The 13,252-nt window shown below is 37.0% G+C and overlaps 1 protein-coding gene across 2 annotated transcripts in view; it reads right to left on the bottom strand.

Moving 5' to 3' along the window:
• LOC137294105 (leucine-rich repeat protein 1-like) overlaps positions 1-13,252 on the bottom strand; it is a 57,572-nt gene that overhangs the window by 14,299 nt on the left and 30,021 nt on the right. For both annotated transcript variants that reach the window (XM_067825060.1, XM_067825059.1), the window contains exons 3-4: positions 10,891-10,989; positions 5,882-6,609 (exon numbers count right to left, since the gene is read on the bottom strand). In XM_067825060.1, the coding sequence (XP_067681161.1) occupies positions 5,882-6,609; positions 10,891-10,989 (827 nt within the window). The remainder of the gene's footprint in view (positions 1-5,881; positions 6,610-10,890; positions 10,990-13,252) is intronic.

The following is a 13,252-nucleotide window of genomic DNA, read 5'->3' as shown; positions in this document are numbered from 1 at the left end:
CAATACCAACTGTCTAGATAAAACGAAACGAAAGATACTGGGCATCAGAACAAACGTTGTGCTCAAAAGACTACGCTTGTTTGAAATGTAAACAAAGTAAAATTCCGATTTTACACTGCATATGATTTATGGAAATTTTCCAATATTCAGCGATCTAATCATTCCAAACAATGGCTCATTAGGAATATTCAGGGGATGAGTATTGTAGCAAGAAATAGCAAATTAAAAATAGATACAATGCAATCATTTGATAATTCATAAGAAACTGTTAAAGTTTACGGGCAGAGTGACGTCATGACTGACGCAAAATCACGCACTTATCAGCATTTCTGGCTTCTTCCATCATTTACAATAAAAACGATAAAAACATCTAACTATGTACAGACAATCAAAATAATTCTGATTACTTACATCTCACTTTTATGTACATAAGATCCCTGAATCAAGGAAAGAGTCCTCGCAAAATCCAGTGCACCCTTGTCAGCGAAGTCGCCATTTTGAAAGAAATCGGTCATCGGTAGTGATGTCACGTATCAACATTGCTGCACATATTAGGCAATTTCTTCGAGGTGAAAGTCAGTTGAACAAGAGCAAACACAATGGCCATATCATTCCGATTGCACTTCAGTATTGTGATGTATATTTTGCATATCGCTCTGATATTTGTTCAGGAAACTAATTTCTGTATCTACATATATCCTTTTTCCACATCATATAATCTGTGGATATAGGGTATGCTTTTGATTGTTTGAATAATATTTACAGGTAAAATGACTCAGTAAATGTACTAAACCACATTTAAGTCTCTACCCAAGTGTTAGAAGATCACATGTAGCCATTACTGTAACACGCTTTAGTTCCTGTGATGTACTGCATTCAATACGGTGGGACAGATATTGCAGTTTCATATGAACAGATTAATTAACACTGATTTAATTCAACCTGATAAGTAAAACTGATAATATTAATGAAAATGATTTTAATATTTTATATAAAGAATCAGAGACATAAATAGCAATACTGTATTCCATCCATGCTTGTATAGATTTACACTAAACCAAATTTCTAATTTAGACCTAACTGTATTGCGACTATTTATTTTTCACAATCTAAAGATATATAACTTTTTACTACATTTGTTACAAGACACAGTTGGTAATTCAAAACAGTTGGTAATTCAAAACATTCTTAGACATAGACACAAGTAATACCCATAGACCATACAAAAGTAACTAAAGCATTTTTGTTCAAGATGTTGAAAGCTTCATGTTGATTTGAATTGTGACTTTTCAATGCAGTTTACATAACCTTTGTTTGTATTTGGTCTCTGTAATTATCTGCGTCCTATTGATCCATCGCCAATAAAAGCAGGATAATATATCAGTTACGGAATTGATACACATGTGTATAATCATTTAATCAGACAACAGTAATAAGATGTCTGAACACCTGTTTCAGTCTGGAAATGACAACCTCTGATAGAATGCATGTCCAGTTACGCCCTTGTTAAAAGGTTTGTCCTGTGACAAGTGTAAAATAAAATAATGCACTGTTACATCATTGGACAACCTGTTTTATGGAGTGATGCCCCTCTCTGTAATTTTCATGCATATATGCACATCTATAATTTTCTGAACCACGTTGGCATTCAATATAAATATAGGCATGCCCATCTTCAAAAATATTTGGGGGGATTCAGCTGCATGTTTATACATAATAAATCAGTATCGTGTCACTTTTTGAATTCTATAATATATGTACTTGAATTAGGATATTCATTCATAACAATGTGCAGATTATATTTACAAGTTCAGCAAAGCATGATGTACGAGTAGTGTGTGCAAAATGTGCATGTATTTGCACATACATGTAAATACTATCTCTACTCAATGGTTGGACTGGGTTTTCCAGGGTAATAATAATCAGACTGTAGCGCTTTGAGCATGCCCCTCAGTGGTGTGGAATTCAGCGCATTACAAATATCTTATGATGATTATTATTATTTAAATCACTTTGTTTTACTTATCGATAAAAAAAATAACATGTGTTTTCAATCTATGAAGAAAAATAAACTTGCCAAAGTGCCTAACAGTCTTGTGTGTACATTTCATGCATTGTTACGATTATGCATGTTCACAAGACACAAACTTTTTCATGATAGCTAGAGTTAAACTAGACTAACAGCTAGTCTCTGAAGTGAACATATTTTACTGAAAAAACATTCATAGTGAAAAAAAATAATATAATGAAATGGAGTCCTGAGACTTTCCTCATTTTCAGACAGACCTGAAGCTATGGAAATCTAGACTTGCCACATTTTCTAGACTTGCATCGGCTTTCTTCGATATACATACTTCAGGGTCTGTACGACAGACTAGAGTTAAACTTGACAAGGCCGAAATCCAGCATATTGATTGGTCAAAGCTGTAGCAAATAATCCATCTGTATCCACAGCTGTATAGTGACCAAACATTCTCTTCAGAAATTTAGTCCACGCTCCATCACCTGTCATTTCCTCTGTAACAGGTATCTCGTGACACGATTGGTCAAAGATAACACCTCAGCCACTATATTGAACAGCTGAGATACAAAACGTTCAATTCGGGAACTTTGATGATGCCCAATCCCATGACTGTTTGTCTTAAGTATGTGCAACGAATAAGTATTATATGTTATATATATATGTATGTTTTCTGCGTTAAATCTAGATCAACCAAAGTGACAAACTGTGAATCTGCTTCATGGAATATTTTCCTTAAAAGAATGCATAAATGATATGAACATGTATTCACACCTGCATTTTCAATACATACCTTTACAACACAATTAAACAATCAGGACTTGTTTGTGGGAAGAGACAGTTTCCTGTAATCCCGAAACCTGTCAGGGATATCAGGCATGAATAGCACTAATCTCGGGCTTAACGAGTTAATAATGTAACATGTTCACAAGTGATGAAGTGTACGAGAACTTCCAATAGATAATGGAATGCAATTCATGTCAGCAGAAGAATTCAGTCTCAAGAATACATCTTCAAGTTGATCACACCACTTTGGAGATAAATTAGCTAAGAGAGTCCTTCCATTGTTATTGTTAAGACAGGACAGGACATAACTTAACTTATTACTACAAGGGGCTGATGTTGTCACTGCTGATCTCCTTGCAGGACCCCACTGATGAAAGTGTTATCTCTCAGAAAAGGCTGTGGGGCAAGGTAACGTTTCTTGAGCTTATCATCTTGTTGCTGTCTGGCCTGCTAGGTCTAATCTACCTGCACAGCCCATGCTTCTTGACAAATGTGACTAAAGCTAGTTCATAGGGCATGCCCACTGATATATCATGAGATTTAAACATGGATCTCCAACTGCACTACTGATAAACTGACAAGTCTCCAAAGCATGCTTGCTTCTTCTACTAATTTTCCAGAGAAACTGAATTCCATGTTGAACTTTCCTTTGATGGAATCATAGCAACCAGCATGGGATGAGACTGGACTTTGGCACTTTTGCTTTTTGACAGAATCTTAAGTTCAGTTGTGAAGACATGACAGTGGAAGTATCTCCATAGATACAACTTAAAGTGGAGGAGTGGATCTTGGTAAATATGGGTGAAATGATTATGTCTTGGGTACTGAGTAGTTGCCTCAAGGGAGTCAGGGGATCATGGTAGTAACTGTTGGTATATATATAATTCACAAATCTTTGCCACTGAAGAGCAGAGCACCATTGTTGCAAGGGAGTTGTGAAGACAGTGAAATCCCAAGATGACTTGTCTTGGTAACCTTGCCTTCTGACAGCTAGAAGAGATTCTAAACCTTCATATCATCTTAGTTCAACTGGAAGAATCCAGTTCCATCATTATCAGCAGGTTGTCTGCAATGTACAGCTCACCACACTAGATCTCAGGGCCAAAGAAGTGATGTTAGGTAAAACCAGAAGATGCTATTTTAAAAAATAGCAAACACTTGGACAAAGTGTTTGCAGATAGTTTGGGGACTGGCACAAGATTTTCAGAACTCTCACAAAAGAAAAGGTGCCACAGAACTATTCACATGGAAAGACAAAGCCAAATACTCTTGCATGCGAGATGTCCAGACAAACACATAACTTGGTGTCAGTTGGATGACTGCCATGTTGGGTTCAACAGATCTTTGGCAAATGTTGATACAATATTGGACATAGGTAATAAAAACAGCTTCAACTAAGTGTACATACTGCAAGGATGTCCATAGTGTTTCCTTTCCTGTTCTAATTTTGACCATAATTAGGACAAGATCTCAGAGCAATGAGTATGGTTTTATGCCGCTTTTAGCAATATTCCAACAATATTAAAGCACGGGAGACAAGAAATAGGCTTCACACATTGTATCCATGTGGGGAAATCAAACCCAGGCCTATGGTGCGAGGAGCAGATGCTTTAACCCACATCCCCTACAGCAGAGCAGAATGAAGCCAGGTGTGAAATATGTTTTTAGAAATCATGGCAGATCTTTTGCTTGTTCAAACCAAAGGTTTTTGTTTGACAGTAGACTTGTCTTTTGACAAGTGAATTTCTACTGTTTATTAGTTAAAAGACAAATTCACACTACTGACATTTCCATCACTGAACCATGTCATTGCTGGGCCCACAAAGTCCAAACTGTTACCTTCTGGCATGGTTTCAAATAAACTAGAAGTAGATGCAACATCGAAAGGATCACATATCTCACTTGAAGAACAAAGACTGCACAAGTAGGGTGAATAAATTGCACACTGCAATCACAAGGAAGAGAAGGATAATTTTCAACTTGTGACAGTGTGTTCTAGATCATGAAGGAATAATGCATACTGTTGAACAAGGATAGTAGTAATGTCTTTCTTAAAACCTTAACCTTCAAATTGGAAATCATTAACACAAAAATTGATATGCGCAGAGTTACAGATTTACAGTGTGAGATCAGGTAAATAAGAACACAAGTAATAAAGTGGATTAAATGTATCATACAACAGTTCAGCATATGTGGCTGCAATAACAATAAAGTCTGAGCACTCAGGAATGTTAAGGATAGTGTTGGGAATTGGTTGAAATCTCACAACTGATGATTGCTTCATTACCTTCAACAATCATTGACAAAAATTGGTCAGTGCCATTTTTCAAATTTTCCTATCCAGGTTGTTATTGCAGATAAGTATAGCATGATGCAACTTGATACACTAAAGTGATCATTCACGAAATATTCAGTCACAACTTTTCAGTTAGCCAAGTGAGTTTTCTAAGATATAAACACGTTTTCAGGTTCCGACAACTTCGAAGATATGTTCCATCATCATGTGTTTCATACATTAAAACAGTAGTTCCCAAATCATTTGTGTTCAATTATGAGAAAATGTGACCACTTGTTAAGAAGATACTTGAAACACTTCAATTTCAGATTCATCCATATGTTACCTGTCAAACAACATCAATTATTCAAAAAACAAAACATAATATGTGTTATGAGTTGTAGCATTATTGCGATGGGTATAAGTGGTTTAAGCAACCTACATTAGGTTTTATACTACAATCCACAAGGGAGTAGCATGAAATCATAATGGCTGCAGAAATCACAAAAAATTATCTTGAAATGTTTCAATAGGCCATCGTAAAAAATTGAATATTGATACACTATTGCTGTTATAATGACTTACAAACAATGTGATGCTTTTTTGGAATTATTACCCCACTGAGAAATCCATTTGCTGCACTTTTCTTTGTGGTGCTCAATGATGTTTCCCACCCAGAAAGAAAGGCATACTGAAGTCATGAACAAAGTAATTTCAAATGGCTAAAATTGTACAGCTATTTAAACCCTAACCCATGCTATTACCACTGGTTCAACTAAAATCAAATTTGGTTTACACACCTGTATTTCCTGATGGCCCTTGCCACACACTCCAGCAATGTGGGGAAACTAAGTCGCTCCTCTCCTGCCACACCTTCCACACTCAGGTCAAACGGGTTGTCTGAGACATCAAGACTTTCAAGCCGAAGTTGTGAAAATCCTGCTGGTAGGACCTTTATCTTATTCTGTGCAATGGCCAGTTCTTTCAAGTTGGTAAGCTTGCCAATAGTTGGTGGCAGTGAATAAAAACCATTGTTATTAAGTCTGAGACAGACGAGTTTGTGGAGTTCACATATCTGAAGGGGTATGGTTGTTATATGGTTGTTACAAACATCTAACACAGCAATGGTCTCACACAGCTGGCTCTTCCACAGAGCAGAAGGTAATTCTGACAGTTGGTTGTTAGTGAGTATAAGTGTACTCACGCAGACGAGTCTACCCCAGTCATCTGGGAGGGATGTGAGAGAATTCTGGCTCAGGTCAAGTGTGTGTAATCTGGAGAGGTGCAGGATACGTGGGTCAAGCCGCTTCATGCCACAAGAGTGGACAGCAAGCACCTCAAGACTGGCAGGGAATCGACAGGTCACTGGGTATTCCTTCCTGGACATCACAGTCAGCTCTGTCTTTGGTTTCTCCACCTGTTTAGTGGATGCTGGTGCCAGTGATGACAATGTGACTCTCTCCAGATTCTGACCCTGAGCTCCTGCGCGCACAAGTGTCAGGAAACTCTTCAGTTGTAAGGGGTCAGCCTATAAGAAACATGTAATACTAAACAGTAGGCTTTCAACAGGATTAAGACTCACACAGATAAAACAGTCATGTCAGTGGCTATAAACAATCAATAATCCACAGTGTATTAAATCATTAGATTTATACTGTTCCTTTACTCAGCATTATACTCAAAATATAGACTAAAATCAAAATGTATTCAAGAAATGATATAGCCAACTGAAAAAGTGATATGAAAATGCCTATGTTTGTATGCTGGATACTTAAGGTGGAATGAGTGAGTGAGTTTAGTTTTACTTCACACTCAGCAATATTCCAGCCATATGGCGGCAGTCTGCAAATAATTGAGTAGGGACCAGACAATCCAGTGACCAAACGACATGAGCATTGATCTGCACAATTGGGAACCGATGACATGTGTCAGACATGTTAGCGAACCTGACCACCCGATCCTGTTAGTCACCCCTTGTGACAAGCATAGTCGCACTTAAGGTGGAAGAGTGAGAGAGATTTGTTTTAAGCAATATTCCTGAAATAACATGGCAAAGGAACACATGAAATGGGTTTGAGACACTGTACCCATGAAGGGAATTGATCTGGGTTTTCAACAAGACAGGTTCATGATTTAGCCACTAGGTTACCCCACTGGTGGAAGAGTGTAGCTAATGCTAAATCAGATAATCATACTTCAAACAATGTTTTTCCAACATGCACTACATAGCCACTTCATATGAAGAGATGGATGCAGAGGTTCAGTCAACACAGAAATGTATGAATGAATGCTAATCAAGTATAGAGTGAATGAGTGAGTTAAAATTTAACATCACGTCGGTAAAAACAAGTACCCCTGCTTCCCACTTTGGGGCATGGAAATGACCGGTACTGATATGTAGTGTAACAAGGATAGCAGCTCACAAAACTCTCTCCTTGACTCTATTGAACTTCATATACATGTTAGATAATAGTTTTGCCATGCACACCTTCATTTGTATATATGAAATGAAGAAATTAATTATTTAGAATCAGTCAGAACTATATTTGTACTTACGACCTGAACAAAACAAACCCATGTAGGTATAGAAGATAAATCACATGTTGATAACATCAAGGAAGTAACTAATATAGATAGAGAATAAACCACACATTGGTACATATGACATGAAGAAAGACCATGAAAAGTGAAAAATTAATATCACACTTTGAATAATCACATTTTGCAAATAAATAGCACATGGCACATTTGTGGGTTAAGATTAATTTGAGTATTAAGTTTGGTGAACCTAGCATGTATAGTTTCAGTGATATGCTGTGGCCAGGTAACCAACACATTTTGTGCCAAGTCATGTTTCCATGGAAACAACAACCAAAACAACCCCAAGAAAATTCTGAAACCATTTCAAAATAGCAAAAGGCACATCTGTGGGTAATGATTTAAATGTGTGTGATGTTTGGTGAACCTAGCATGTAAACTTTAAGGAACATGCTTGGGACAAAACCATCAAACGTATTTGGCACTAAGAAGCACTGGAAACAGCAAAAAACAAAATCCTGAAAATCTTCCAAAAGGCATGAGGCACATTGTACCTCAGAGCCTACAGAGTACCTATTTATTCAATACATACACTTTTCTTTGTAGGTAATTACCTTTGTGTGAGACAGCTAATTTTTAGAACAAATTTAATAAATCCTGAAGCCATTCAATATGGCAATAAACTTTGCATCTAAATCACCCTCAAAAGACAAATTCTGGAGGATGACAGTCATAAACGATGCAAAACTTTCAATGAATTGTCTTTAAATTTGTATCACATTTGTGCAGACGTTATCAACTGTGGTTTTTGTGACATCCTAACCTGATCCATCGTGTCTTTTTTTCACAAGATCAGGCAGAGTAATGATCTACGTTGTTCTTTTCGTGAACAAGAAAATGAACCCAATGAACACTTATTGTACAACTGCTGTAGTGCAGCTTCTAACTGGCAGTTTCCTGAGCTGGTTGGAAAATTAAGCGAGTCGTAATATTGATTTCAGCTGCCCTTTGTTTGAGAACGAATCATCAGAAGATGACATATCCTCCGGCCCCCACATATTTGAAAGGACAAATCACCTGACAGTTACTTAATCACTTAATCTGTTTGTTTTGCAGAAAATATTGAACGGTTTTTGAGTTCTGTTCTGGAAACAAAGCCTATCCCTCCATTTTGAGACTAAGTCCAAAACCTTTCCATGGAAACCGAGAAAATAATAAATCACAAACATCTGTAAATACCAAGAGGTACCATATTGGAGTCTGCCACAAATATCTACCAAGTGTTACGGACAGATATTAAGAAGTTTTTGAGTTCTGTTCTGGAAACAAAGCCTATCCCTCCATTTTGAGACTAAGTCCGAAACCTTTCCATGGAAACCGAGAAAATAATAAATCACAAACATCTGTAAATACCAAGAGGTACCATATTGGGGTCTGCCACAAATATCTACCATGTGTTACGGACAGATATTAAGAAGTTTTTGAGTTCTGTTCCGGAAACTAAACACACCTCTCACTTTTCAGACTAAGTCCAAAATGTTTCCATGGAAACCAGGAAAATAAGAAATCCCAAAAGCCTGTACATAGCAAAAGGCACCACTTTAGGTTCTTACTGATATATCTACCAAGTTTTGCAGAAAAATATTGAACGGTTTTTGAGTTCTGCTCCGGAAACATTAGATTTACACCTAAATGTTCCATGCAAAAACACAAAAAAATATAAATGCCAAAACTCTGTAAATAGCAAAAGGCATAACTATAGGTTGAGATTATTATATCTATCAAGTTTGGTCTAAAAATATTGCACAGTTTCTGAATTATGCTCCGGAAACAAAATGATTACGGAGGGACAGACAGACAGACGAGGCATCGACATCGATAACAAAAGCTACATGTGTCATATTGTATATACGAAACGAGTGTCAGAAAATTAGGATTGCGAGTTAATTTCTTTATTATCCATTTGCATCTAACTTTTTATTTCTAAACAACTCCATGTAAAACGAAATCAGGTGTTGCTTGACGTAAAGGTCAAGGTTGCGTAAGAATACAGTGATACGGCACTATGGACGTAAACTCCCTGTGTAATGCTAATAAGAAAAAAAAGCATCAGAAAGGCGTGAGTAATTGTTCACACTCTGTACATTTTTATGTCCAGACACTTGCATGATTTGCGTTGAGGCTACGTTATTGTCTTGAAACTTCTGAATCATATGTTAGTGGGCACTGTGATTAGTTAGCCGTTTGTCGCTAGTGACGTGTGCTCCACTTGTCTATATCGAGTTGAATTTATTTTTACCTTTTCTTGAAATCTAATATCAATAAATACGGTGTGTGAAAAATTGCTTGTTTGTAACGTTTTGTATTTGATAGCATTTCATTGGTTTGTTCTTGTAGTACTGTAGTAGTAGCGAGACTGAACAATCGTAGTAAATTGGTAGTAAAAAGTTATGAATGAAAAAAGTAGTTCCACATTCCAATGGGGTCATGGAGGTCATGGTCGGATAACTGACCAATGAAATTCATGTCAAGGTTTATTACACGTGTGCAACATATGATTTTTATGTACTCGATTATGTTTCACTGTATGGATAATAAATAGTAATAACATATACACCAAGAACATAGTTAAGCACCCCCTGATATATCTCATGATTGAATAAACCCTGATCTTAAGCCTTTGGAGCATATCTAGGGTATGATTGGCTGTTGTGAACAACAAAGGAATCCTATACAGAACTTGGCCCATTTGGAAGCTGCTTTACATGAAATCTGTCGATTTTATGATGTAATGGACCAAAATATAAGAAATATTGCACTGATGTAATAGAAATTATGCAATAGGAACAAGGTTGTATGTATCAAATATAGTCTGTCAACCTAACTTTTGGGACAGGATTTTTGGCAAATATCTTTGTAGTTATTTGTTTCATTGTAAAAGTGTTTACCTCCATGTTTCTCTGTGACTCAACAGGCACCTATTTTTTATGTCAAAGTGATCACCTATTAAGAAAGTTACTGATATCACTATCATTATTTTTTTGTGATTGTTTTCATCAACTCAATCCTTTTGCTCCATTGCTCGGTGCATCCCGAGACACTCATGTTATAATGCCAGGCATTGGATTATCAAGTGAACACACCCAAGTGGCAGCATATGCCTTCAGCAGTTTCAACACATGCTTTACCCACAAGGCTGCACCAAATGAGGGATATTTTGAGGAAGTGTATATCAACTCAAATATAAGTAAACAGCACTTTTAGAACTTACCTTGCTTAAACACAGATCTTGTTCTGGTTCCTTGAATCGAATGGTTGCCTTTCCTTCACTCACAAATTTTTCAAACACCTGACTAACATTATTCTTTACCTGTGGAAATAGAAGCAAGTGTTTATTACCTAAACATATTCACATCATGACATGATCAGTTTGCTTTTCTTGAATTTGTGAAGACAAAATCGGAGTTAAGTGATTTTCTAAAGGGATTTAACATCAAGAACTGTGCCAGAAACAAAACTAAACAGTTTGGTAGATACAGTGGAGGAGTGTCAGCAAAGGCTATATGTTCAGAATTTTCCATGTATTTGACAACTGTCGTATTCCTCCTAAATAGCACATTGTGGAACTGGGAAAATGATGTCACACTGTTTTTTTTACCTACATATCTCCAGAAAAAACACTGATTTATATAAACAGTGAGTGTGATGGTCTCGATTATCTTGAAGAATGCCTCCATATTATTTCTTCAGACCACCCAGATAAGGATATCTTTCTAGCTGGAGACCTAAATGCAAGAACCAAAGATCTTTTGAACTATATTCCTAATGATAACATTGATTTTATTCAACCTGACATAGATGATTATCCAAGTGATGACTTTGACACCACCAGATCCAATAAAGGTCAAGCTTTCAATAATTATGGAAAAAAACTGGCAGAACTTTGTTGAAACTTTGCTATACATATTTTGAAAGGAAGACTGTTTGCAGATAAACATGGAGAATGCCTATGCCTATAACGGTTGAAGTGTTGTGGATTATGTGACAGCTTCAGCAAACTTATTTTCATACATAAGTGATTTTAAAGTCGATGATGTTGATTACTCCAATCATTTCCCACTGTCACGTTCATAACACTGGCTTCCACTCAACATGTGACTGAATCTAATACTGATGGTGATACACAATCAGATGCCAAACTACATACTAGTGCCACCATACATGAACAAATTTCACACAGCTGGATAAAGTTTGTATGGAACCTGGATTCTTCTGAAAATTTCATTAGTAACTTTGAAGATTTAATCGAAACTGAACATGGAACCCTGTGTGATAAGACTTTTATAAGAAACTATATAAACCTATCACAAGGAGTCTTCAAGCCCAGCCTCCATCGTGGTACCAAGAATTTGAAGAACTTCAATGTAAGAAATATGCTGCTCTCAGAACTCACAGAGACTATGGTTTGGGTTTTAATATATTCAAATTGAGGAAATCATCGTTGAAATGCCTGTTTAAAGGGAGGAGTCTGTACTATGAACACAAACAACACAGTTGCAGGGAATCGGTCATGGGTTGGGCAGAGATAACTCCTACTGGACGTACTCCACTGGTCGATGGTAATCCTACCAGACAGCATTATTGGTACAAGATTCTGGCTCCTGTAGCAGTGACATCCAGCAAGCTATGCATGGCTTCTGTGGTCGACCCTCTTTACAGCAAGATGACAACACTAGGTTTCATTGGGCCAGTATTGTCACAGAATTCCTTAGGAAGCAGGGTGTAGAGCATCCTCAATATCTCTAGGATATACATTCCGATATATATCCACTATACCATGGATGCATCCAGGGGAGAGCAGACATTTAAACATATATCCTGGAAATAATAATGAGTCTTGAACAGATGGAGTGGCCACATGTTTGACCTCAACCCAACTGAGTATGCCTCAGTTGTGCCTCAGTGTCAATGTGTGTACACACTTCATCCAGATCTAGTGGATGTCTCAGGACTCAGCGGAGCTCTAGTAGAAGAATGGAATGCGATTAAGCAAGGTTTCTATATGAAATAGATAAGGAACATGAGAACAAGCTACGTGTCTTGGACATGTGCTGTGGGTACACCAAGTGCTTCATTTTCCTTTTAAGGGACTGGTCAATACAAATGATCGATGTTTGTTAGTGCTGTTTGAATTTTTTTGTTGGTATGTCACCATGTGTCACATTTGTCAGCACATTATGATGACTCTCTTAGTTATTTCTGAGAAATTTTCCTACAATGTGCTATCTACCATTTGACCTTTATCCCCTAGTATATTTCCAGGACATTTTCTTGCTCATTATCATTCTTTATAACGATACAGTGGAATATACAAGAAGAATGCACAGTCATCAATATCCCACACATTACCTCCAATTTCAGTCTAAGTGACACTTGTTGCCATGGAAACACAAAAAATATTTTATTAAGAATACCCAAACTACCGGGTCTTAAAGTTCTGCTCTGCAAAAGACAAATGTGCACTGATAGACGGATGCATGGAAGGGGTGAATTTTAATACACCCTGCATGATGCGTTGTGGGGGATAAAAATGTTCCTTTTGTATGGAAACATCAGGAGAACAGTTTGACCAG

This window comes from Haliotis asinina, chromosome 8 (assembly GCF_037392515.1).
Source record: "Haliotis asinina isolate JCU_RB_2024 chromosome 8, JCU_Hal_asi_v2, whole genome shotgun sequence".
Lineage (NCBI taxonomy): Eukaryota > Metazoa > Mollusca > Gastropoda > Lepetellida > Haliotidae > Haliotis > Haliotis asinina.
This window is presented reverse-complemented; position numbering and strand designations above follow the sequence as displayed.